This window comes from Mycetomoellerius zeteki, unplaced genomic scaffold, assembly GCF_001594055.1.
Source record: "Mycetomoellerius zeteki isolate Tzet28-1 unplaced genomic scaffold, Tzet1.0 scaffold316, whole genome shotgun sequence".
Lineage (NCBI taxonomy): Eukaryota > Metazoa > Arthropoda > Insecta > Hymenoptera > Formicidae > Mycetomoellerius > Mycetomoellerius zeteki.
The window spans coordinates 1,299,313-1,326,774 of NW_017257301.1; the positions used below are offsets into that span (position 1 = coordinate 1,299,313).

The following is a 27,462-nucleotide window of genomic DNA, read 5'->3' on the forward strand; positions in this document are numbered from 1 at the left end:
GCATCCATGTCCGCAGAATCCGCGCATGGAATGCATATAGAGGTTTATTTTCTATCTGATGAGCAGTCAATTCCCGCGAACGAGTCCTGTCAGTTCTTTACTATTCGCGCGCTTCATAATAATGGAGGAAAAGTTGGTCGAACTGTATCGACTTTCCAGAAAGCCGTGCGAGAGTCGTGTATTTTAGTAGATGACGGTACATTGTTAGTATCCCCTTGAGTAAACATTATTTATCACTTCTAGCTGGCACAGTAATAAAACATGGCGATAAAATGAGACGAACACTATGTAAGTGGCGTCAAACTTATCGATGACTCGATTGATCGAGTCTAATTTCGAGCTAAGTTTATTATTAGTATATCCTTAGAAAACATTAAGAGCAGATTGTTCCATCTTTTGGTAAAGTTTACCTGTTAGGTAAATCTGGTAATCCCCGCACGTGATTGGATAATCTTGCTATTTACCTAACAGGTAAACTTTACCAAGAAGTTGGAACAATCGGCCCTAAAACATTTTGACATTGTCTACAAGATATCTTAAAATTTCATAAATGTCTTATAGAACTTTCAGTAAGACATTTGTGATATTTTATAGGTCTTGATGATCTTTGAAACTTTTTTAAAAAGTCTTTAAAACATCTTGTTTAGAATCGTTTTTAAATTTATATGGTTTCAGTCAGTAATATAATTTAAATACTAATATACATATGCATATATATATATATGTGTGTATGTACCTGCATATATATGAATAAAAAGAGAAATTAAGAATTGGTTGATAAAGCATGCAGTATATCAACAATTTAAAATATATAATAGGTATATCACTTTTCTTTTTATTTTTAATTGTAGGAATGATAATTTAATATATATTTGTCAAAAATTTACATACTTATTGTATATACATATATATACATATATGTACGTGTAAAATTATTGATTTTTTTTAATATACTTTACAATAAATAATACGAACTAAATTACAATTTGAAAATTCAGGTAAAATATCACTAATTAATTTTACCAATCATCAATAAAGTTACTACTTACTTTACCCGTAAAGCGCGAAACTTTAATAGATTTGAAGAAAAATTTATCAAAGTTTGCAGATAAAAATTTGAACTGGTATTAATAGACGCAATCTCTCATTTAATCTTGAAAAAAAAACGATAAATTATAGCGGAAAGATAGAGCGTGAAATAACAAGAACAGACATAATTACGTTTATGCGATTCATTTATTATGATACCTTAATCCGTAGAAAATAATAATGACAATGTACATTTCTATATATCTGTCGCTCAACAAATAAAGTAGTATGTATAATTACAATGTACGCGCCGCGCGCAGCTGCGAGTCTTCTACGAGAAAAAAAAATTTATCTCCTTCCCTCCTTTCTTTCTTCCTTTTTTTCTTCTTTCTTTTTAGCTGAACGACTCTCGGAGGAGAAACTCACAAAATATTGTCCTCCTCGATTCGCAACGATTCATATACGAAATTCGTCTATAACAATGATCATTTGCAGCGCAGGGGGGTGCGATTTATAATTCTTACACTCCTTACTCTCACGAGCGATTAATCGAAACGTACGAATTAACATCATTTTCCTAATGGCAGTGTGACAAAAATTCTGCCGATAACGAATGGGGGGAGAAAGCGTCGCATGCGACGGATCTACAAAGCAAAAAAAATGACATCGCTGATTTGAAAACTAAATGTTGCGACGCAAAACTTTTGTTGCGATAAAAGCTCTTCGAAAAATTCCCTTCCCTCATATCCAAGATGTCTGTTCCCTTTTTCCTTCATCGTTTTTTCTCTAAAAAAAAGCTTCAAATCAATTGTGTATCTTGTACAATTGCATACAAATCGCGAATAAAAGAAAAAAAATCGAATGATCTTCCCTCGTTCACATTTCATATAAAATTATCATGAAATGGGCCGCTACGATCACGCAGCGTTTACAAAAGATCATTATGATTACAGTGAAGCGGTACTGGTAAATAATCGTCGAATTATACCACACTTCTTAAGTAATAATTACATATTTTTTTATAAATTCATGTTACATATCTTCGGACTCTTTAATTTCAAGTGATCTTAAAATAATATTTAAAAAACAGAGTCCTCTTATCAATTTTAATGAGAGATAGAAGTTAATTACATATAATACAAATTATTTTAATCAAGAATCAAAAAGTTCAGGATAAACACATTCTCTTCTATTAGATTAATCAATTTGGTTACCAATTATGGTCAATCATTTGTTATATTAATTAATTGAATGCACCAATATCTTCTATTGCTAATAATTAATATTGTTATCAGTTGCTGTCGATTAATGCTCCACAATTTTATATTTTCTGGCCAAATTTTCTTTCTATGTGCTAGAGATTCGGAATGAGCTAAGTAATCACTAGTTATATTAATTATTGCTACGGTCATTCGATTTTAATGCTATTTTAAAGTCGCGAATATATTAATTTTTCTTTAGAATTTATTCTCCTGATATATCTATGTACAGGAGAAAGAGGACATTAATATCTCCTTTTTATAGAATCTTTGAATATCACAACTGTATTTCCTTTTTTTTTCTCAAGAGGGCTCAATTTGACGAGGATTGTTCATTCAAAATTTGGTGAAATAGTAAACATCAATTAAAAAAACAATAATTTAGATAGCTGATATTAATTAAAATTAATTTAATCATCCTACACTTTCGTCATTTTGTACGACTAATCAGTTATAATTAAATGTACAATAAATAATTTTTCTGTGTGTGTGCATTCAAGCAATTTTTTTTGGAAAAAACCAATGAATTGCACAACCTACTATATTCTCTACGAATTTTTCATCGCTATGTAGACATCATGCAAAGTCGTTTTTTACAATTCTCTATAGCTCTTACTCAGTACGTAACAAAAATTTTCTCTTTTATTATTTGTTAATTACAGGTAGTTTGCATATTAAAAATGATCGACGTAGGATATTAACGGTATTGGACAGTAACGGCCCATTCGTCAAATAAAATCAGAATTTTAACTCTGTACACTAAACAAGTATCGTGCGTGCGAACGTTTACTCTCTCTTCATACGGAACTCCTTCCGAACTTATACAATATCACATTTCAGATTTTGAAAATTTCAATGATCTCTATGATAAGTATTCTAACAACGTGAGAAACTAGATATCAGATTGGAATTGAAGTAATATAGCTTTATAATAATTAATCTCTGATTAAATTAATCTAAAAAGACTAATCTCATTATATACTAAAACTTTTGAAATAACAATATTACTTTCCTTCCAATTTGACAGAAGCAAAACCCGCATTCTGCATTTTTTTTCGTTATTGAATTAGAAAAAAATATCTAATAGTTTATTTGATACAAAATAAAATTGCACTCTGATTTAACAGCGAAAAAATTTCGAATAACGCAAGTTTCGCTTTTCTAATTCCTCACGTATCATACTTTCGTCCGTGAACAGAAGCGATGTAGAACAGATAGTCTCTTATGCGCAAGGGCGCATTTCGTCCCCTCGTTTGCAATGTGAACATTCTGATTCTAGCGGCACGTAATATAACGAAAACGTTACCGCGAATGAAACTCTCTTATAATATTTCGTTACTACACTATCGTGTGACCCCGGTGTATTTCGTATACAATGGTATATGCAATGCGGTGCCTGCCTGCGACTCGCATCGAAAGACATTGTAATACACCGAAATATACATATATATATAGTAATATATATATATATTTCATACAATATATGTATAAGCAATATTTACAAGGTTCTCCACATGATATTTTTGACTCCTCGTTCGAGAATAGCGATTATAAGTGCTAACTAATATTTAGCTAAATTTTCTTTTAATCAGTTAGATAATCATTATTATACATAGTATAAGTATAGGGATCCTCCTCCTTCGTCCTTTTTCTCCGTTTCGGAGTACCATGGAAAACAGCAATAATAAATTTCTTTACAAAACGATTTCACCGAGATTTGTAAAATTTAATTTGGCTACGTTTATTATTTCATAAAGTACGAGATCGATACTGTTGCATATATTTATCAAGATATAATTTATCAGAAACTATTACCTGAAGAAAAATAAATGCAAAAAGAAAAAGGAGAAAGATTTTTTTAGAAATCATCTATTTGGAAATTCGATTCGATATTTTTTATCAAAGATAGCAAAAATTTCGAAAAATAATATACTCGGCCTGGCTCTAATTGAATCACTAAGTGGAATTATTTGTTTAGTATACTAGAGCACTTCATTAATCTCTATGGAACTGCTTGAATAAGTATTCACGTACTGTGGTTCTAATTTATACGCAGTATTTAACTTTACATGGGAGAAACGTGTACGTGAGCGACTTAAAACTTCTTCCACCTACGCATTTTCTCGCTTACGACATCTCGATAGGCCCTCAGAGATTCGTTGTTGTTATAAGAATAAGACATATACCGCTAAAAGATTTAAATAACGGGGACCACAAGAGAGAAAGAGACGGAAAGATAGAGATGAAAGAGAAAATGAAAGATAGGAAGGAAAAGTAGTGATGCTAGTTCTACTACTAAATCAAGTTCAATTGTGAAAAGTATCTTCAAGTTCGATATGAACTTGCTGTCACATGTCGTAGGACGAGGAGGCCTGGATGATCTTTCGTTTTTAATTATGTTTAAAAAGATAGTCTATACCATATAATGAAATCGATATTACACGTCATGATGATGGAAGGGCAGGGGGCGCAAGTCGAGAGAGCGAAGGCAGGTGGAATTATAGCTGTTAAGAGTGCGTTAAATCGATAGTGCGAGTCTCGTTGCCGAGAATCAAGCGTAATCTTTTCATGGGCGGTGGTGGCGGATCCAAGTTCAATACACGCGACTTCTTATGCCGTCTCTCGCGATCCCTGCTCTTGTGCTTCTTTCGGCGTTTGCGCCTCTCCAATCCTTCGACGCGCAACACTTCGTACTCCGGCTCGTAGCTGTCCTCGCTCAGACCGCTGGTGCCAGACTCGACGATATCGTCTAGCACGGGCGATCGCTTCATGCGCAGCGTCAGCTTCAGTCGTCCGCTGGTCCTCTCTGGCGTGACAGGACAAACTCGACAATCGCTCGGATTGCTCGTTCGCCATTGGCACTCGGACGGGGTCGTGCTTGACTTTCGCGTACTACTATTGTTCTCATAGGATGTCAATCTAAAAAAATCCCTCCAATTTACCAACTCGACTTAGAAAAGGAAATTTGATAAAGTACAGTATCTTAAAATTATGGATTTAATTCATGTTTTAAATGGTAGAAATAATTTTATACGATATATTCATTGCATATTTACCGCTCCAAACTCCCTTCAACATCACAGTTTTGTCTAGATTCAACACCACTATTAGATTCTACGCCATGTTCGCTCTGGGCCACGGTCGGGGGCCACGGTTCCTCTGGAATCAGGACCGGTGGCTCAGCTTTATTGTACTCGTCATTACATTGCATCTCCTGCACAGGCGACACCGCTATCGAGGAAGAGGATGCATGACGAGATTCGTGCTTGCCTCGTCTTATTATAGATAATATACCAATGTCTTCCAGGTTGCTTTCCCTTTCACTAAATTCGTAGATATCGCCTTGGATACCTGAATCATCATCAGCCTCTCCTATCTCGGCCGTCGCCGATCTTTGCCGATCCCTTCTTTGACTTTTGGTAGATTTGTTCTTGCTCTTCCCCTTGCTGTGACTCTTCAAATCATCCTGAACACCCTCCGTCAATACTCCGAACTTGGATTTGGCGCTCGAGAGTTTCTTCTGCAATTTGCGAGACGACTTCGAGAGCTTGGATGTCGATTTCTTTACCAATGCGGAATTGCGATTGTCTTCTAAATTCATATGGCTCGTTAGATCACTATTATAGTTCGTAATCTGTACGTTACTAAAGATCATCGCGTTATTTCCTTCGATAATATTTATTCTGGAGTTCATCTCCGTTGCACATAACATCGCCATTCCGGATCTGACGCCAGGCTTAACGCTCGCGACGTACGTATCACTTTTCGTCACAACATCCTGTTCTTCCTCCTGATTCGAAACGATATTATTATAACATTTTAAAACGTTTTCGGTATTAGCTTCCGCTTCTATAACTCCGTCGGAGTTCAATCCACAAAACTCAACACTGTCTGAGCGACTCGCCGCCGACGCGTCGACAGCGATCGGACTCTCGCAACTTTCACTCTCCTCTTCTTTCTCCACATCGTGCACCACAATTACTTTCGTAGAATTCAAATCGCAGCATTCGTCATCTGACCGAGAGTTCGTCTCGTGCAAGATGTCGTTCTCTCGAAAGTTGGTCTGCGACATTTTCTTTTCTTCGATCAGTGGCGATGGCGAATCGTCGTCTTCAAACTCGTAAGACGACTCCTCGTTGGGCGTCTTGCAATCATCTGGCACATCCATCGAAGAAAGTTGTTTGCCATGAGACTTGGAACGTTTGTTAATACAATTCGCCTGTTCAATCGTGCTACAAAGAGCGTTTTCGCTTTCCTTATGCCGCATAGGCGATGAAGAATGATAATTCCTTGAGCGATAGTTCGTATCTTCGGGAATAGATTCTTCAGTATGTAAGCGTTGTTGTACATGAGACGTGGAACTTAATCGGATTGAATCACAGGCATTTGTACTATAATGTCCCTTTTTGTAACTGGAAGAATTAACGTTATCTACTGTCTCAGGATCGACTTCCGCGGTGAGATCCGGTATTCCCCGATCGTCCTCCATAGAATCGCCATCACCAGCGTCTTCTATCTCCATCAGTCGCAGTGGACAAACGTCTTCGTTTGATTCCTCCGTCACGATACGCTGTCGTGGTTGTTCCATGCAGAAACCGCGATCCATCTCCGACGCGTTCGGCAAATGATGCTTTTGCAATCGTGAATATAAATTCTCCTTGTGCACCGGTTCTCTATCAGAATCCTCCTTTCGATGACCGATATCCGCCATTTCTGTGTCTTTCACAGCAGGATTGCTGAGACAGAGCGATGCAGGCTTCACATTGACTTTTCCTTTCTTCGATTCCGTTCTCTTGTGAAGTCTACCCAATCAAAATTAAAGGTTATAATTTAAAATTAAATAAAAGTAAAACACATATTTAACCCTGCTGTTTAAATTTATTATACAATCATATCATTTGAATAAATATGATTAAAAAGCTCTAAAAATAAAAAAAAAACATTTTAACAAGATCTTACGTTAATAGAATTCATTAAATGAATATCAGAGAAAAAGTTTTTAAATAATATATTAGTAAGAAGATAAATTATACACATACACACAAAACACACACACACACACACACACACACACACACACACACACACATTTTGAATCAAATAGATCCGAACAGACCAGCAGGGTTAATCGCACAAAAGAGCCTAATAGGCTACCTGGATGCTCTAAGTGATTGAGTATTCTTGATGGCACTTCCATCACCTGTATTGCCGTCAAACTTGCACATTTGTTTGTTACGGAGACTCCTTGTGACGGAAGTTGCGATCGCGGAGGGATGCGCTCGAGTCTGCAGCATATTTTCGCCGTTGTTGATCGCTGGCTGTTGCTGATTAATATCCGAGAAACGACAGCCTTGTGCGATCAATAGCTCAGCATCGTACTTGGTAAGCCCTTTGCGTCGCAGCTCCTTCATACTGAGAGATTGCGGTGCAACCGCCGCATTTCCAACTAGGACCGCGTTTCGCTCGGTGAGAGCAGTATCGACTTGCTGTTTATTCCTGTTCAATGGCTGCTGTCGATGTTTAGTTCGGTTGATTCGATTATCCGTTTCTCTCAAACGATAGCCTAAAAATAGAAAATAGGAAAAAAATAGAAGTGACGAACTCAAAGACGGACTTTGTCCTATAAATGTTACGTGCAACGTACCAGACGACATCTCCTCGCCCGGCTTCTGACTCGCAAAAGTTCCAGTCCCTCGCCTCTCGCAGGTCTCGCATTCGCAGTAACAATTGCCATCACCAAAGAAATCCTCTCCATAGAAACATGTGATTTCCTCGCCCACCTCGATATCGCGCAATACCTTGACACATGCCGTGTCTCTTCCCGTTGCCACAAACTGCGAAAATAATTCTCCCGAGTTTACATAATAATTCTTACGCAACCACGTTTGAATTTCTTACCTTGCAATTCGCTCTACAGTCATGGTTTATGTATGCGGCCGGTCCTAACCACAATTGGGCACAATTCTTTCGACAACTAAACATCACAGAGAAGTCATTTTTCCCAGGATGTAACAACGCAGCTTCCTCCTAAAAAATACAAAAATGACGATATATATTAAATAAAAATAAAGAAAAAATGCAAAAATATAATGAGAAAACTTTTCTTTTTTATACACTTTGCAAAGTTCAAACCTTTTCACTTAGCTCCGCTATGCAACCGACGAGGCAAGAGATTTTGTCGTGCTTCATCCATTTCTTTGTGGCGCATATCTTAGCACCTTTTTGTCCCTCTAGGCTATATCTATAGCACGGCTCTATGGCAAAGCCAGAATCCTTATCAAAAACTCGCAGGTATCGCTTGATCTGTAAAAGAAAATAACTATTACACACACGATTTATCTCTTATATCAAAAAAGCAATGCAAGTTTCTTGCTAAAATAAAACAATTTGATTATAAAACAGTGTTGCTATACATGTGTAACTTACGTGATTCTCCAGATTGATTTGCTGCTGTTTAGACTTTGTGTGAGGAAGTCGTGCGCCCCAGTCTCCACCCATCAATTTCTTGTATGCCTTCTCATAATTTTGAGTTTGAATAAATTCGCAGATAATTTTACGCAGCTCCTCCTTGTTTGCCTTCAATGGTCTGTACCTGTCGGACAGAATGAAAATTTAGTAAACAATTGTATGAATAACTCACAAGGATGTATTCTAGCAAGAGATGAGACGTAAATGATACAATATAACATAGCGAATTGTTTCATCTTTGTTTAACATTGGCAAACAATAAGTATAATAATTCACAAGGATATAATGATTCACTGTGTATGCTGTTACACTATGTTATCTGCGTCTCTTTCTGGAAAGCATCTTGATTTATCAATTTAATCAAACAATGGTACCTGATATTCATCTTATGGGTGGTAAATCCTAGGTAGGGATCCAGCACGAGGGACGTAGCCAAGTCGTCATTGTCGGAGAGTTCCTTGGGTGTCATTCCACATCCTCCACCACTGTTGGGTTGCATCTTTGCACCCACTGTGCCACCTAACCTTCGCTCCTGCTTTCTTACTGCAGTTGCTGAGGCTTGAATCGACAAGCAATAATCCACCACCATTCTGCGACGCTGACTTTCACTGGAAAAAGAAATAATAAAATGGAATGGAAGGAAAAAAGAACCACGAGAAGATTTTTCCTTCTCCAAATTTAGTTGTGTTGTGGGTTAAGATTTCCCAGGCAGGCTTAAATTAATGTACATTAATGTATGCTCAATGCATTTTTTTTTACGTATTGGAGGTTAATGTACCCCAGATGAAATTCTATTGGGACATCAGGCTTGGCGATGCACGTTGAGTCGGTATCGTTCCGCGCGATCTCCTGGAGCAACCGAACCGACCAGTTGGGAAAACACCATTACAATTGAATCTACGAATGACTCCACAAGCGTAGAATACGAGCAATCCGATACGCTATGCCACACGGATGCATGGCATTGTCTGGTTCTGATCGACGGTTCGAGAGAAACCTAGCGACGTTTCTCAAAGAGATATCGCTCAACATCACCCGATAACATCGCGCTTCTTTTAACGTAACCTACTCAGCTGTTACTCAGGTATCCAAAACACCGCTCGTCACAAGCAACCCTGTCGTCCTTCCTCCCTCCCTCCACCGTCCTCCGCCCTTTAAACGCACACGCCCGATTCCCTTTACGTGACGCTATCGCGTCCACATCATTCGTCTCGACGACGAGAACGTTCTCGCACACCGGATCTGAACCTGACCCTGAACCTGAATTCCGAGCCCTCCGAGGGCGAACCAAGCCCACCGAAACGAGCCGCCCGAGCACGCCCGAGGAAGTCGGAGGCGATCGCACGCGGGACATTCACCGCCCGTCGCGAATGAGTTCTTTAAGCACGCCGCGTCTCCCGAACGATTTCCCGTAAGACGCGACGTCGCGGCGACAGCGTCGTCTCGCGATCGGAGCATCAGGGTTGTCCCCCCCTCCCTTTTCCTCCCCCTTCGGAAGTCAGCGCCACGGACGGGACGAACCTCGTCGGGTCTCTTCGTATCGACCGGGACACAACGGCGGCGGCCTATAGGCGGACCTATAACGCGTCGACATAACGGTCCTCTTTCTCTTGAATGCTCAGAGGACGGCTCGTCGTGGCACGGCGTCGTGACTTCTCGCCGTCCTCCGAGGGCGAGGATGATGATGACGGAACGCCGTGTACGAGAACACAGAATTAATGGCGGGGGCGGAAGAGGAAAAGCCAGGCACACTTAGGCTGGGCGATGTTCTTTTTTTTTTTTTTCCAAGACAGGGTGACCGTCCAACGACGGCGACGACGCGTTACGGCGTTACTTACCGCGAGGATGCTCTCCCGAGAACGGACCTCTCGCATCTTGCGGTCGGTCGAGCTCCTAAAGCTAGAGCGGCGCAGCGACGTGCCTCTCGCGTCGCGACGGAGACGCGCTCGCGGTAGCTATCATGGCTGGGCAGTATCCGAACGAGAAGGCTCGGAAGGATCGCCACGGCACGGCAGGCACGATACAGTACAGCCACAGCACGACACGGTGCGACGCGACGCGATCCACGGCACACACTTTCCCTCTAGCGTGTGCTCGCACGGCTGCACGGCGTGTGCGTACGCACAACGTGAACGTGAAACGTTGCCGTCGTTGCGTGCCCACTCTCGTAACTCGACGACTACGAACGACGGCGACGGAGCCGTCGGTCCGCGTCTCCGGCGACTCCGCTAGTCTCAACTCCGTTTCCGCTTCCTCGGATAAAAGACGAAGAAAACGGAGAAACAAAAAGAGAAGAAAAAGAGGAGAGAGAGAGAGAGAGAGAGAGAGAGAGAAAGAGAGAGAGGTGGTTGGATATCAAACGCGGCCGCGAGGCGAATTCATGTTTTGGAATGTCGTCGCGACGTCGTGCCTATTGTCGGAGCCCCGCAGAACTGCCCGCAAAGTCAGGCGTCGCGATCCTTGGCGATTTCTTTTTCTTTTTTTTTTTTATTCTCGCGTCGCGACGCCAGATCCGATCTCGCGAAACCGTTCCGCATGAAACGATCGCGAATTCGGGATTCCGCAAGACGGAATCAATTCTCGAAATTGCTCCAAATCGCCCAACAGTCTAGGGATTTGGGCGACACGTTCACCTGGGGATGTTTTACTCGTCCGCTGTCCGGGACACAACGACGCCCTGCGTCTCCATGGCAACCCGCCGCGCGTATCCTGACATTCTTGCACATTCTTGGCAAGCATTCGCATTCTTCGTCTCTCTCGCACTTTTTCATAACCTAGCGACTAGCGTGGACTAGCGTGTTATATTATTTTCCATAATATCGTTCAAATTAAAATTGCACAATCTAGATCTCGTATACTTGCGAAATATATTCTGATTGTATAATTGACCAGCTCCAAAAGATTTACTCCAAGGAGGCAGGTGCTATAAAAATACAAAGAAGAAATAGTCTAGCCTGAATTCGAAACGCCAGCGGATAATTTTTCATTTGTCTATCGTTTTGAAAAACTCGATGAAATTCTTTCTATAACTTTCCATAATGCCCAATGTATTTCTACCAATATTTCTACCAATGTAGATTAACTTTAATCTCGGTTTACTATTTTATCTTATTTTTTTAGTTTTAAGAACAAAAAATAAGTTAAACCGAGATTAAAGAATTTATGTTGCTACAAAAAAGTTTAAGAATTCTAACTTTTGTTTTAAATTGTATTACAATAGCAACAGTTGCGTGGTCTGTTCTTTTCAGCTAAAATTCTTGCCCCATTTATCTTCTCTCTTTCTCTTTTTAATATGGAAAAAAAAGAGGAAAAGCGTTACTTGAACGGTGCAAAAACGATTCAACTGAAAAGAACAGACCTCTATTACAGCTGTAACACTTTAGGCTGTTTTCCTTTTAAAGGATACAGTCGACACAAACGTCATTCTTTCTTCTTGACAATCATAACATTCAGTGAATAATACAAATAGAGATAGAACGATACTCTTATGTTGGCTGTCTTCTAAAAGGAAAGCAGCTTTGTTCCATGTACTGGCTGTGTTTCAAAATTCATTGCTACAAATCTGTAGTTCACGTAAGGCTGGAATCAGACTACGCTATTGAAGATTGAGATTAAAGAGTGAAGATTGAAATTTGACCAATGAGGAGACAAAGGGATTTTAACTTCTATTGTTTTGATTGTTCAAATTTCAATCTTTCAATCTTTAATCTCAATCTTCAATGCATAGTCTGATTCCGGCTTAACAAACTGTAAATTTTCTGTTTTTAATAATAATAATAAATTCCATAATATGTCTAGACACAAGAACTCTCTCTCTCTCCCTCTCTCTCTCTCTCTCGTTCAAAAAGCATAAAAATATAAAACGCGAGATACGACGGATATTCTTTCTTTTCAGGGATTCCTGACAGGCCCAGCGATTTCTCGAGCCGGACCTGCTCGTTAAATGACAACGTGAACGACAGGCCGACGAATCGACGATATCAGAGTTTCTTTCTATAGAGATTCATATACATATATTTATAACGCCTCGCGAGACGCTCAATCGCCAGTATCGCCCGTTGCGTGCGACTGGCTGGCGATCGTGGTGGTTGTGTCTGTTTTATCGCCCGGGACAAAAGCACATGGCCGCAACGAAAGAATTTTTCGCACGGACGATGACCACGATGACAACAGGCAGCGTTGCCGGGCTGATCGACGCGGAAGTACCCCATGTGCCGATGGAAAACTGCCGCGGAAGTGTCAAGGAGGGCGCGATTGATTTCGTGGCCGGTTCACTCGGTAATTGTCTCGCCGCGTGGTTTCCTATAATCTGTAATCTAATATCTTTCACGAATCCATCTATGCTGAGATTGTTCTTTCCATATATTAAACAAAAGATCAATTGTTCTATTATGTTAACGAAATGGTACAACGACTGACAAGTCGATTATCGATCAAGATAGTCGGAATTTACTCGAACGCGCGCGGAAGTTGCATCATAATCATATTCTATTGAGATGATTTTTCCTCTCGCAGCGAAACATTTCCAATTTCTGTTTCTCTATCAATATAATTATTATTTTATTATTTAATTTCAGTCTCTGTTTCAGACTAAGTCTTCATTTTTTATATTATTTTATAATCAAAATCTTGGATTTTAGATTACAATTCAATTTATTATAACATGTATAAAGTAATTACTTTATACATGATATGACAATAAATTGAAAATCTATAAAATCAACTTTTAATGCTCGTTAGAAGCCACGATACTGATCATATTTTGTGTTGCAATTCCATGAGCTAATTGTTTAGTTTCATCTTTTTCTAGTTCTAAGAATTAGAAAAAGATAAAGGATAAAGCCTGCGGCACACGATGCACGCATGTTTTTCTGCTGAATTGCTTGCGTTTAGTAAATTACTAGAGTTGCATATTACACAGGGGCATGTTCGCGGATTCCCATCTGGATGCTCCCCGGATCATCCGGATATTATGTCGTCCTTGCCGTCCTTGTTGTTTACCGAACTTTAAACAAGGATGATATGACACTCGAGGAGCACCCAGCTAGAAATCAGAACAAGCCTCAAAACGCAGAATTTCTAGTAATTTATCAAAACGTAAACAATCCAACAGAAAAACACGCATCGTGTGCCACAGGCTTAAGTTAAAGGCTGAGATTAAAGTTAATCTACATTAATTGGTAGAGATGGTCTCAATTCCACCAATGTAAGATTAACTTTAATATCGATTTAACTCTTTTTTTTATCTTTTTTCTAATTCTAAGAATTTTAAGAATTAGAAAAAGATAAAGAATAAATGAATCGGAATTAATTTTACATTGGCTGGGCCTAAGTTTGAGAAGGACAAAATCACGAAAGTCTTAAAAAAAAAGAAATTACTTAAAAAATTGTGTAAAGATAGAAAATTGTAAAATATAAAAATAGAAAAATTAAAAGTCTTAAAAAGTGAGAATTTCTGAAAATTTCGTTTCTTAGCAAAAAACTTGGTCTATTTAACTTTAAAATTTTCGATATTTATAAATAAATAGATATATAAAATATGAGTTATTATCGAGTTAGTACCTAAAATAAATCATTCGAGTGCATTCCCAGATAACAAGGTGACGTTATTTCTAATTTTGACGTCAAAATGATGTCTCCCAACCAGAAACAAATCATTTTAAGATCAAAATGATATATTTTAACGTTATCATGGCTTGTTGTTTTGTTTGGGCTCTGATGACGTTTTAACGTCAAAATGATGACAAACAACATCAGCTTGAAACTTGAGTTGCTTAATGTCTATCTACTATTTATCATAAAAAAAAAAACTGTATATTCTGATATTTAGATAAATAACACATTTATCTGTAATAAAATCGATGGGAAGATAACGGTAATATCTGTTCTGTAACGTTATCTTTTCGTAAATATCCGACTGATAAATCCAATTATCCAACTTATAATCACTCCAACTAGCACGAAATTGCGTTCTTATGCAATCTGATTGAAAAGCGAAAACTAATTGTTTTGTATCAATTGCGCGGCAATTGGCTGTTTGTAAACTGCCGCAATCTAAGAAAACTGAATTTACAGCTGTTTTGAATTCGTTAACATTATCAAGAAACGTTCATTTTTATTGATAAATTGACAAAATCTTAGAAAAAATTAATACTATAATGTTAATTATCTACAGTATTTATGTAAACAAGTTTAGAGTACACACTAAAATAATGATTTAATAGTACTTTTGCGATAATTTTTCAATACATCTCTCAACTATATCAAATGTGAAAAATATAACAGAGAGGTTATTTATCATTAGTTGCCAGTAGAATAATAATTTCGCAAAAATGCTTTGAAACATTCTATTGAGAGTCTCTGTATTTTCTACATACAAGCATATTATTCTGTTTTTATTTAAAAGGTGGTATAGCGCTCGTTTATGTGGGCCAGCCATTGGACACGGTGAAGGTAAAAATGCAAACCTTCCCATCCATGTACAAAAATATGGTGAATTGTTTTCTCCGTACGTTAAGAACAGACGGTATCGTAAGAGGTTTGTACGCTGGAACGATCCCTGCGGTAGTCGCCAATGTTGCCGAGAACTCGGTATTATTCGCAGCATACGGCGGATGTCAAAAGGCGATCGCTCATTTATCAGGTAAATCATGAACTACGATGGTATAATTAATATATAAATATAAATTATTTTTAAAAAAAGTCAATGCTTAATTAAAGTAAATTAAAATAATTTATGCTTTAATAAATAAATAATAAAGTAAATAATGTTTTATCTTTCTTTTTTTTACAGGTGTACAGAGTGTGAAAGAGCTAAGTTCCTTCAGTAACGCCTGGGCCGGCTTCTTCGCTGCATTCTTTTCCTCGTTGACGCTGTGCCCGACGGAGTTAATAAAATGTAAGCTACAGGCTATGAGGGAAGTCGAACAGACGCAAATGGCAGCTACCGCGGAAAAATCCACGGTAAATAACGTTTCATGAATTTTGTTTTAAAAATTTTGATGGTAATTTTTTAGTAACACTATTATTCCTCAGAAATCTCGTATAGGACCGTGGAGTTTGACGAGGCAAGTTTTTAGGGACCAAGGTGTAAGAGGCCTATTTACAGGCCTCTCTTCGACGATAGCCCGTGAAATGCCAGGCTATTTCTTCTTTTTCGGCGGCTACGAAGCCACGAGGGAGTTATTAGCTACCAAGGATCAGAATAGGGATGACATTGGTTGGCAAAAGACGATGGTGGCTGGCGCGGTCGGAGGCACGATGCTCTGGCTAGCGATATTTCCAGCCGATGTTGTTAAGAGTAGAATACAGGTATGTTTTCAAAGATAACTACAAATATGCGTCTATTTCTGAGTTTTTTATCTCTTATAACAAAGTGTCTTGGAAACCAGGTGCAGAACTTGAAAACGCCCGCCTTGATAGTTTTCAAGAATATCGTACGGCAAGAAGGTATCGGCGCGTTGTATAATGGATTAACACCAACTTTAATTAGAACGATACCAGCGACTGCGACACTGTTTGTCACTGTCGAATATACAAAAAAATTTATGTACAATTATTTCTAAAATCGATTTCAACATTTTCGTTTTCTTTATGTGACCTAATACCTCACGAATATTCTACACAAATGCATTTATTGTAAACAATATGTATTCTAAAATCATACGTCATGCGACTTCAATGTCTATATCTGTAAATATAAGAGAATGATGTATATATACCAACAATGTATTGCAAAAAATATTTTATATTACAAGAAATATTTTTCCTAATAAAAGATGTACAAGATGTCCTTCTGAAACATTATATTGGATAGTTCTAGCATATTATTTCATAATAAGATTTTTGATGTATTCACATTTTACCTGCGGCGACTGAAGTACATCCCAAATCAAATATGATATCTATAAAAAAAAACTTTCTTGCGTTACCTGTACTACTATAATTAATGTTGTTATTTAAATCATTTTAATTAAATATATCGTTAGACTAATTCTAAAATATCAGCATTAATTATAATTATATTGTACATTACTGCAATTTGCGTTATAACTGAATATTATGATTAAAAGAAATGTTTAACTCAACATAATTTTGTCAACATGGAATTTGATTGATTGATTTTTTTTTAACTCTTGAAACTTATATCCTTAATGTTCAGAAAGATAGCGTTTTTTTTTTGTATTTATAATATATTTCTGCGTTCCTATTATATATTGATATATTTATTTCGTACAAAACTTACCATGACTGGCTCGTAGCCAATTATAGACAACTGTCTCATTTTTGCAGCTAACGCTCCAGTAGGTCTGTTTCGACAATTCCTTAATAATAATCCAGAATGTCCTATTACGAGGGCAATCCATCTTACATTATTCGAATTCTCCTTGTCCACTCGTTTAATATCAATATCTTCAAACTGCGATAAATATTTCTCTGATGACACAAGCTGATTTTGCTCGTTTAAACATAAAACAATGTCCTGCGGCGTAAAGTGCGGTAACGGACGAATGATCGATATGTCCGTCGTGTTGTTGAACAACTCCTATTTAAAGATAAGAATATTTTATGAAATAATATACACGTAAAGGAAAAGATTAGCTTTTAGGTGGTGATATATGTATATACCTGACACGTTGCTAGTACTTTCGAGAAAAGCACATTCGCCCGAGTCGAGTTTGAGTTTGTCTCCAGACAGCAGTCGTAATATTTCTGTGATTATTAAATTTATTAATAAGTATCATTTTTCGTCAAACTTGTACGATGTATGATAAATAATTCGATCATGAATAATGGATTTCTTTTTGCTTACCTTTCCTAGAAAATTTCTTACAGTAGGTTTCAGAAATGGACCATCGTAATCGGGTACTTCTATTTGAAGGCTGTAATCAAGCATAAGGTATTCGCGCGAAAGAAGATGGTAATTGCCGTGGCATATTTTGGTCACAAATTCAGGTGCCATGACGTATTTGATTAGATCCATGGGAAATATATTTTGTGTTGTCAAATATCCTAGAATACGTGAAGCTACATGTGGATACCTGTCGCGGGAAATTCTTGTAAATATCTTTGAAATGGAACAACTCTTTTTTTCTAAGAAGCAGAAAAAGAATAATTTTAAATAATGCAGCTTTAAAAATTATGCTATTATTCGACAATTACTTCTGTATCTCGGATGCTCGAGTAGTATTCCAAGTAGTCCTCAATTCCTCGATCACGTTCTGGTAGACGCTATTGCTCGAATCAATATTAAGAATAGAAAAAGTATAAAGAAATCTTTCGAAATCCTTCAGCCTCGCAATCTTTAATTCCTTATTTAATCTGGAATTGTATCAATCATAAGCATCGCTTATCACGAATATTAATAGCGACTGCAAATGCAAAAATAAAATTTACCTTGTGATTATTCTGTCCATGAGCTCTTTGTTGTACACGGCAGTTCTTCCACATACTTGTGCGATATGTGTTAAAGATAACAACGTGTAACGTGGCTCATATATCGCCAAAACTTTCAATAAATCTAGAAGCGATTTCAACTGTGTAAGATTTATGCTGTATCTGTAAGTAGAGTATTAAAGATGAAATCGACAAATCAATGAATATTCGACAAATTCATTCGATAAATAAATATCAAATTCATCCTACCGTATTAATTTTACAATGCTTGCGATGCTCACAGTATGTATTTCATTTATTTCAGCTGCAGCCCTTTGGATGATATAATTCAGAAAATCTGAGCTTCTAATTTTCGTACTAGTTTTGAAAAAACCCAACGCTGCTATACCTAGCTCATTGATCGACAATTCATCCTTGCACTGTTCCAATTGATACTCGAACTCGTACATTTTTACAGATGGCTTCCGGAGTGTGTTTAAAAAAAAAAGAATCTGAACCAGTTGCTGAGGATTAAGCTTATGAGGTTTGTTGCTCATAGTCCTAATGGAATACCACATGTATTGAGAAAAATAATTAATGCAATGTGTCATCTGATATATTATGTCACAGAGATATAATGTTTGTTCCACTGGCAACTTCAAGAAACGCTTCATACACTCTCTATCTATCCGTATACAGAGATTGTAGTAGAATTTGCACTGTTTGATATCAATGTCGAACTGTACCAGGTGCCGCATTATAGTCATCAGTTCGTCATTGGTCAGCTTTCCCGTTTTTAAACTGCCAAAGGCCTTTATATATTGGAGTGACTCGATCTTTTCTTCATTGTTGTGAGAAAAGTTATAGGACAGTTTCTTGAAGGCGGATACTGTTTCAGCGCTCGTCATCAAATTCCAATCGTATTCCAGGATCTTCATTGCTTCCTCGTTTGTGACATGAGCATACGTCGTGCTCGGCTGCATCACGATCTTTTTATACTTCAACGAGTTCAGGAAGAAATTGTGAGCGTACTCGTTTTCCCACATCCTTTTGTTCTCGTTCTTGTCCTGTTCGACGACAGGAGTGCTAGGATGTATCCCCAGGGTTCTTTCCGAATCGATACATGTCACGTTCTGAGTGCTATATTTATTTGGTAAAGCACCGTGCACCCAGTGCACGAAGTTGCCGTTGTCAGAGCCTCTCAACAACACCGGATACACGCACCGCAGGCGACCTAACCGCTGCACGAGCACGCTCATCGCGAAAGACGAGTAAAAGGATGTTATTCGTTGTAGACTTTCACTATGAATGATTTAATTAACATCAAAATTTAAAACATTCGTCACAAATTTCCAGAGGTATATCCTTCTCTCATTTTTATTCTTTTTTCACCAGTTTTTCACCATTTGTTGGAGGTTAAAGTTATGTAGTATATCTTTCTTTGCGTTGCAAAAAGTGAGGTTAGAATCAGTGATGCGAATTCCGGGCCGCTTGCAGCACGCGATCAGCGCCACCGGTCGGCGGTCTGGCTCAACCGAGGCAACACAAGCACGAGCCCGTGTCCGTGTGACTTGGTAGTTGGAAGCGTGCCGACTATACTCTGGACGAGTGCGAAAAGGTCAGAATATAGTCGGCACGCTTCTAACTACCAAGTCACACGGACACGGGCTCGTGCTTGTGTTGCCTCGGTTGAGCCAGACCGCCGACCGGTGGCGCTGATCGCGTGCTGCAAGCGGCCCGGAATTCGCATCACTGGTTAGAATATGTACAGTGTATAAATACACACACACATATATTCGTGAAATTATCGTGTGAACCTCTCGACCTGACATCTTGTATATAAAATGTGAAATTCATGACACAATTACGCATCCATCTTGAATTGCGAGCGTAATTTTACTTCTTACTTTTTATTTTAAAATAGGTTTCTAATTAAACAACACGCATTATTTAGAAAATCTCTTTATGATGTGTGATATCTTTTAAACATGTATTGTTCGGATTTCTATTGAATTAATCTTTCATTTACTATATAAAAAAAAGATGATAAAAATAATGTATAATTTGTACAAATAACAATACCGCAATAGTAATCAAATTATATATCTGCTACATAATATAATAATAAGCAAATTCATTTCTTGAAAAGATTCACAACTTTTATAGTAAATAATTTAGCTTCTTATTTTACAAAAATACTTCTATTGTTCTTATTAAAAAATATTTTAAGTTCATAAAAATATAATAATTATTATATATATATAAAGAAAAAAGGTTTAAATAATTTTTTTTAAATTAAATTAATAAGAATAGGGCTAAACACGATCTTGATGCTATCCCTGTTTCGAAAAAAAGATTTTTACGAAAAAGTACAGAAAAACTATATTATAGATTGAGACAAGATCTTTATAGAAATTCTTAGTTTTTCGTAGATATATTCGTAGTGGGACGTATAGAATGGCATTGTTTGAAGGCGAAGGATTTTTCAAACAAACAACACCGCTCTACGTCCCATTACAAATATCTATGAAAAACTAATAATTTTTAAAATCTTGTCTCAATCTATGTATAGTTTTTCATAAAAGTTTTTCTGCCAGGAATATTATTATACGAAAATTTATATACAAAAGATAAAAAACAAATGTTTCACGGTTCCGTACATAAGATACATTTTTGAAAGTTTTGCGCCGGTACGTGGTTTCGACGATTAATTTAAAAACGGCTTTCTTTATTCCAAACACCTTAAATAATTTTATAAATAAAGTAGGCAAAGAATCCCGCCTGAAAATTCCTTATCACATCAAGATGTGGTGTGTTAAATTTCTTGTTTTGAGACAAGTTATGTCGGTCAAACGAAGAGACATTTACAAACGAGAGTTCATGAGCACTCATGTGATATTAATAAAAAAACGAGATCTCCATCAATTATTTCGGACCATCGTATTAATTTTAATCACGATTTTAATTGGGAAGAGGTTTAAATTTTGGATACAGAATTATTTTATAATAAAAGATTAATATCAGAAATGGCGCATATAAAGAGACAATCTCAAGGTTTAAATAAACAAACCAATACGGAGTCTTTATCCGACATGTATCTTGTCATACTGTAGTCGTTGTCTGTCTCCTTCCTAATGCCTTTTAGTATACTCCCTCTTTTCATACTTTTTTTATCTCTATATATAGCGTCTTAATCTCTTTTGTCAGAACAATCATTTTCGACGTACAACTTTCAGAGTAATTTTTTCTTATCTAAAAAACATAGTTCTTTTTTAAGCAAGATAACTCAAGACGCCGTTTTCGAATAATTTGATATTAAAGAAATTTTGCGATGAATTACAACCAATTCACCAAACTGAAATTTAATCTTTTTATTGTTGGACGTTATTTTGGTTACAATGAACTCCGAGCTATGTTTTTGGCTATTTTCGTTTGACTTTACTTTAAGACATTCGTTGAAGACTATAAGCGATTTAATAATGTATTTCTTTGGAATTTATTATTCTTAATGTTATAATCAGAGCGATGATATTATAGTTAATACTATTTGAATTTTAAAATTTGTATATTGTTAACGTTGAGAATGACTTGATTGAGGTCGAAACGTACGTTCTAATAAACTTTTTGTTTGTTATTTATTAAATAGCATCAAGATCTTGCTTGGCTCATTCTGTTCTCTTATTATAATTATGTTTTTTTTTAAAAATAAATGCATTGATAAATTGCAATATCTTAAACTCAATCTTCAAGTTTGAAGAGCATATAAATTCATGAAATATTACAAAATAGTTTCCTATCTCTCTGATTAACGTTTAATTTACTACACAAAGAAGATAATAAAAATAATGTACCTAATGACAATTGTTAAAAGCGCAATATTGTGGTAAGACATCACAGGCTTCATTTCTTCAAAAAGATTCACAACTTCTACAGCAATAAATATATCGATGATGTGATCGAAGTTTATTAATTGTTATGCGATGCAATTAATACACGTTTAGCAGCTGCTGCACCCAAAGTATAATATAATAAGCCTCCTTTTTTTTATCAAGTATGTACATATACTTTATTTGAAATATAATCGAAACATAATTTAGAACAACATATATATATGTATAATTATCGTTTTACATCTCTTTATGTACAGTAACACGACATTGTGGCCGATCATTATTATGCACGGCTCACGCATGGATGCGCATACAAGTTTAGGAATAATTAACTATATTGACTTCGATCTTTCCAGCGCGAGAATTAAATGTTCGCGGAATAACAATCGTGAGGATAGTTTAAAATTGAATGACGCTTGTAATTTAATAATCTCGCACAATTTTCAAATTATCGATAAATATACACTGGAGCGAGCTGAAGTACACTACACCGGGTGAAAGAGCAAGGATCAAGTGACAACTGGTGTAAACTCCGTGTCTAGTTCTCGTAAAATCGAATTAGAACGTCCAATACTATTTATTAAAGTATTCATCTTTCTACGCCACATTTAAGAATATAACGAGGTGCTTGAAGGTTGACGCGAAGGAGATCGTAATTATTTCGCGTGCGGACAATTACTTTTCTACAAGATCGAGACGGTAAATTGATACTTTTCCGTTGTGCGATTCAAATGTTTATTATCGAAAAGTCAGAGTGCTAACAAATATGCGTGCACGCACGTACTTTATTATCGCTGCCAAAATTGCGAGAAAATGAAGTAAAAGAGAAAAGAGATGATATCAGGGAAAACACGGATAGAGAATCAAGCCAGATAATACAATAAAAGATAATCGAACGGACGAGGAATATCTCAGAAAAGTTGTCGATCGGTCAGTCATCTCTGCGAATCGCGTCGACATAATTTAGTAATCGAATCAATAGTCATCCAAATACACATCCTTCGTCTCATCTATTCGCATCCTGCCCTTGCGCGCATGGGCAGAGTTGGAAGGGTGTACCTCATTGGGGGAAGGCTAAAATGAACAGGAAAAGGTCATCAATTAATTTCATTTAAATGCGTATTGATTAATCAAAATTAATAAAAATTAATTCGTTTTTGCTTTAGTTTTGATCAATTTAAATATTATTTTTATTTTATTATATATACCTGAAGACATTATTCTTATTAAAATTTATAAGGTAAATGGAAAATTCGAATCGTAAATAATTTCAATAGAAAAATGAAAGCGAAAGAGAGATATATAAAACTATAGGTGATAGCAAAATGCGAAGACAGATTTTGAACAGGGCCTGCTACCAATTTTTGATTGCAGAAAGACAACAAGTTGTACACAGAATTGGTATTACCTGATATGGTCAGCAAATTGCTGTCAGAAATATGACAAAGCCTGCTAGATATGCTATGCCAGCAGATTGGTAGCAGAAACCGAACAAACTGCATAACCTGACGGCAGATTGAGAGCAGAACTTGATTCAAGCAAATTCTACTCGATTTCTGCAACCAATCTGCTGGCATAGCCTGTCAGCAGGACAATAGCCGAATGCGGACACAGATGGCTATGGTTTTGTAGTCAAAATCCGAGTTTGTTGCCAATTTGACCCCAAATTGCTAACATTTTGCTATCAGAGTAGTTATTTGATTTTATAATTTATTCCCTTTTTAAATCCTTTTTTTGTATTTAATCCTTTTTAATCTTTAATCTGTAGATATTAATAAGTTAAGCTTCTTTAATATTCAACAAACTTTAATTCTCCCGTTAAGTTTTTATAAAAAACTAATTTTAAAATATCGAGCTAGTTATATCTTTGTATCTTATTTAGAAATAGGTATCGCAAAAGAAGAAGAAATCGATTGATCAAAACGGAAAGAAGTAGTTAAATTAAATTTCTCTTCTTTCACCTTCTCCTTTGTCTTTTTCTCTCTCTATTTCTCTCATTTATCATGTTCTAATTTTGTTAGTCCGAATAATGAAAGCTTTTACTTACGTCATCAAGAATCGCGATCAAGAATTTCATCTTGGGAAGTCTGCAATCTCCATCTTCGCAATTGAAAGGGCCTGAACGCATGACAGGCAAGGGTGTCAGGCGCTTCCTCGCCTGTGAACCTCGACATGCCGGATTATAGGGTTCTTGTCTGCAACAGCGATCTCGTTTATATCCTACACGATTCCGTTTTTCTTAATGACACGAGGAAAAGAAAGAAGTCTATGAATACGACACTTACTCACAATCCACTGCGCCGACCCAGGATTGATAATAGCACAAGAGAATGGCGAAGATAATTAAAGACCGCTGCACAAACGTCTGCAAAAAAATTAAGATTACGTTATGAATCTCTGCGTGACGCGCAGAAATTATGAAATTATTGTAATAGGGAAACACTTGCAATTCCACTTTGTTCCGAATTTCTGAAATTCTTTCGTTTATTAATAAACTCCCAAGTTATTAATTAAAGGTCAGAGTGTTTGCGCCAGTACGTAAGGATAATCAAGAGTGCCAAAGGAAGAATGATTCGTGCGAAGTTATCGACAAAATCTTAATGAACTCTTAATGAGTTTGCAGCGCAAAGTACGGCAATCAGTACTAAGCCGATTTAACTAGATCGACGCAGCCAAATTGACATTGTTGAAGCGTTCTTCCCGGAAGCAGAATCGGAAGCAGAACGGATCGTCCGCTGATGAGATACAGTCGATTTCACAGGACATGAAAAAGTATCCTTACAAGAAAGCAAAAAATAGGACTCGTCTTAACGAATAACGATAAAAAGGTCACTTCGTTTGGTGGAACTTCATGACGGAACGACGGATAGCAACCGTTCTTTCTGGCGATCTGGTGCGAAATCGATATTCGCGCAGCTATTTATTTGTCGATATGGCGAAAATGACACGATAAACACGGCCATTCACGTCAGCCAATTTGCAGCGTCGTGATGAGGACCGCAAAGGTTTGCCCACGCTTTCTGGATTTTACTCGATTTTCCACTCGCAACTGTGCTGACAAAGGGAAAAGGTCGGTGAGCGAAGTTGTCAAATGAATTTTGAAGGCGTGTGCCACCCCATGTTCTACATTTCGTGTACAAAGCTAATCTCATTTTGAATTTCGTTTATCCAATTTCAACGTAAATCGGTCTAATATTTGCGCGATATCATATATTCAACGATATCGCGTTCAGTCACGTTTAGCGTTAAACGGCGTCGATGACGAGCGTTTTGCCCGCGTTACGTAATAGAGCAACCGATGGACTCTGTTCGTTGCGTAAAGTTTGCGATCAGATCGGAAAATTATTTGATTGCAACTTAGCTTTAGGCGACGATGTAATCTATATTTATACAAGTTGTGACTTCGGGCCTCTTTTATAACGGAGAGCTCTCGGGTCTCTCTTGCAACAGAATCCTTATCACGAAGTATTTATAGACATCAAATAAGCTTTAAACAATATCTGAATTCCGATTAGAAAAATCCGGTTAAAAAAATTCAGCGTAATTGTAAAAATTCGTGAAACAACATTGCAGCTTTGTTAATTTAAGTTCGAGCCTCACAAATTATGTAGAAGAAATTAGCTTTCAAAATTTGTCTTAAAAAACTGAGCAAACAGAATCTTTATATCGAGAGAGTATAAAAAAAATTTCTATAAAAGATACGAATTATTTTATTATATCTTTAATTTTTTTTAGATTTTTCCAAGAAAGCTTCTTCAGCTAATGATGTTCAAAAAGAAAAATATAAAAGTGAATTCTAATAAAAATAAAAGGATGCAACAGGACACAAAGTCTTTTTTTTGCACAAGAATGTTTTACCGCTTATTTATTTTAATACACCGTCTTCTTCATGATTGGTCGAATCCTCATTATTGTTGGTCTTTGGCGTGATTAAACGAAATTGAACGCACCGATCACGTAGCACACATGTCGTAAAGAGCCGTTTCGTAAAAGCGTTTTTAGAATACAAGAATGAATTTCCCTTGTTCCTAAGGAACCTCTTAAAACTCCGGCATAAATATCGCCGGTGAGATTATTTCTTGATACTCGTTTATAATCGATCAATAAATAAATAGGTTGCATCTCTTGCATCTTAATACATGCGAACAGCACGTATTAATTTCACTCTTTTTCTCTTTCTTCTTTTCTCCCTCTATCTCGTGAACTTCTGCTAATCTTACAATGGATTATCTCGAGCGCAAACTTTTTCTCTTCGCTATGAATCGACGTACATTTATACAACTCGCGAAGTTACTTCCTTTTCTATATTAATTTAGAAAAATAATTCTTCGATACACAGTAAAAAGATTTTGATAATTAAACTTTGCGTATATTTTTAATTACTTAATAGTAAACGTGAAGAAACGCACGTTTTATAATTCTGCACATTCAACAAATAAATGCTTGACAAATACAAAACAAAAAGGAATAAAGGTTAACATCTCCGTCAGAATGTTTCCTTGTCGAAGAAACCCGTTAATAAATTCATTCGAAATCGTATGCGAATATGCAATCACAGGTACTGTGACAAACGGTAATTAAATCATTTCCAATTGCTTACTTCAGAAATTTTAGACTTCCTTCTCTTATTCTGCTGTAAAATATTTTAATTTCATTACCTATTGATATTCGTTTCTCTTTCTTTGTTTCGTATTTTCAGATCAGTTGCTCTATCAGTCAGCTTTCTTCTGACAAGCAATTTTATAGTACTCCTTTTGAGAGAAATACAATTATGTGAGCAATGTAAAAGAGAATCTAGCAATTACACAAAGTATGCTTTAGCTGTGGAATTATGTAAGACGCGTTAACAAAAAATGTCAAGCTTTATTAAGAAAGTGTAAAGAATTGTTTCTAACGCAACCGAACTTTCTTCCCCCCTAAAATTACAATTATCTAATTAAAGTAACTTTGATTAAGCACGCGTTACATCTAATTCTGATCGCTCACCATTCAAGCTGATTGTAATCGATAAATAGTATTTTATATTTCTCTGCTTCATAGAAGCTGGTGATAAGAAACATGGGGTAAGTTTTTTAATTCAACACAAATCCACCGCATTTTCATCGGACGGTTGACAACATGGCGTCTCCGATGGATGCTTGATGGCCTACTTTGAAAAGAACGGTTTGATGAAAATAGTGACAAAATTGAATTCAATTTAATGTGTCAATTTACAATAAATGCCACAAATTAATTTTTAAACTAAAACTTTAAATAATGATTAATAAGCCTTACATTTTTGGTTAAAGCTGTATATTTTTACATGTTATTTACATATTGCATATTTTTTGCAATAATTATAATCACCATCATATTTAATACATACCTCAATTGAAATTCTAGATAATCAAAAATGTGTTTTAAAGTCTATGTCGAGTGTAATGGCACTATTTTTAAGAAAA

General features: G+C 36.7%; 4 protein-coding genes across 5 annotated transcripts; 1 reads left to right on the top strand and 3 right to left on the bottom strand.

The window, feature by feature from the left end:
* Positions 1 to 4,226: 4,226 nt before the first annotated feature.
* On the bottom strand, positions 4,227 to 10,998 carry Hmt4-20 (Histone methyltransferase 4-20). 2 transcript variants are annotated; one of them, XM_018451697.1, is made up of 9 exons: positions 10,595 to 10,998; positions 9,131 to 9,364; positions 8,715 to 8,880; positions 8,421 to 8,591; positions 8,187 to 8,315; positions 7,933 to 8,122; positions 7,443 to 7,851; positions 5,345 to 7,090; positions 4,227 to 5,207 (listed from the first exon to the last, which is right to left on the bottom strand). In XM_018451697.1, the coding sequence occupies exons 2-9, from the start codon at positions 9,343 to 9,345 to the stop codon at positions 4,796 to 4,798; spliced, it is 3,438 nt and encodes a 1,145-aa protein (XP_018307199.1). In that variant the 5' UTR covers positions 9,346 to 9,364; positions 10,595 to 10,998; the 3' UTR covers positions 4,227 to 4,795. The 2 variants fall into 2 exon arrangements, with proteins under 2 accessions (XP_018307199.1, XP_018307200.1); XM_018451698.1 differs by lacking the exon at positions 10,595 to 10,998 and adding an exon at positions 9,535 to 9,808.
* A 1,676-nt stretch (positions 10,999 to 12,674) lies between these two features.
* Positions 12,675 to 16,475, top strand: LOC108724942 (mitochondrial ornithine transporter 1). The gene is made up of 5 exons (XM_018451653.1): positions 12,675 to 13,034; positions 15,163 to 15,399; positions 15,550 to 15,719; positions 15,792 to 16,067; positions 16,148 to 16,475. The coding sequence occupies exons 1-5, from the start codon at positions 12,878 to 12,880 to the stop codon at positions 16,319 to 16,321; spliced, it is 1,014 nt and encodes a 337-aa protein (XP_018307155.1). The 5' UTR covers positions 12,675 to 12,877; the 3' UTR covers positions 16,322 to 16,475.
* A 75-nt stretch (positions 16,476 to 16,550) lies between these two features.
* LOC108724938 (uncharacterized) lies at positions 16,551 to 19,688 on the bottom strand. Its single transcript, XM_018451646.1, has 8 exons — positions 19,535 to 19,688; positions 18,402 to 19,433; positions 18,153 to 18,314; positions 17,919 to 18,077; positions 17,569 to 17,797; positions 17,385 to 17,468; positions 17,002 to 17,301; positions 16,551 to 16,660 (listed from the first exon to the last, which is right to left on the bottom strand). The coding sequence occupies exons 2-8, from the start codon at positions 19,388 to 19,390 to the stop codon at positions 16,583 to 16,585; spliced, it is 2,001 nt and encodes a 666-aa protein (XP_018307148.1). The 5' UTR covers positions 19,391 to 19,433; positions 19,535 to 19,688; the 3' UTR covers positions 16,551 to 16,582.
* Positions 19,689 to 22,741: 3,053 nt separating this feature from the next.
* Positions 22,742 to 27,081, bottom strand: LOC108724931 (uncharacterized). Its single transcript, XM_018451635.1, has 5 exons — positions 27,008 to 27,081; positions 25,899 to 26,049; positions 24,307 to 24,386; positions 24,069 to 24,216; positions 22,742 to 23,095 (listed from the first exon to the last, which is right to left on the bottom strand). Exons 1-5 carry the CDS (start codon positions 27,079 to 27,081, stop codon positions 22,997 to 22,999), a joined length of 552 nt encoding a protein of 183 aa, XP_018307137.1. The 3' UTR covers positions 22,742 to 22,996.
* Between the last annotated feature and the right edge of the window lie 381 nt (positions 27,082 to 27,462).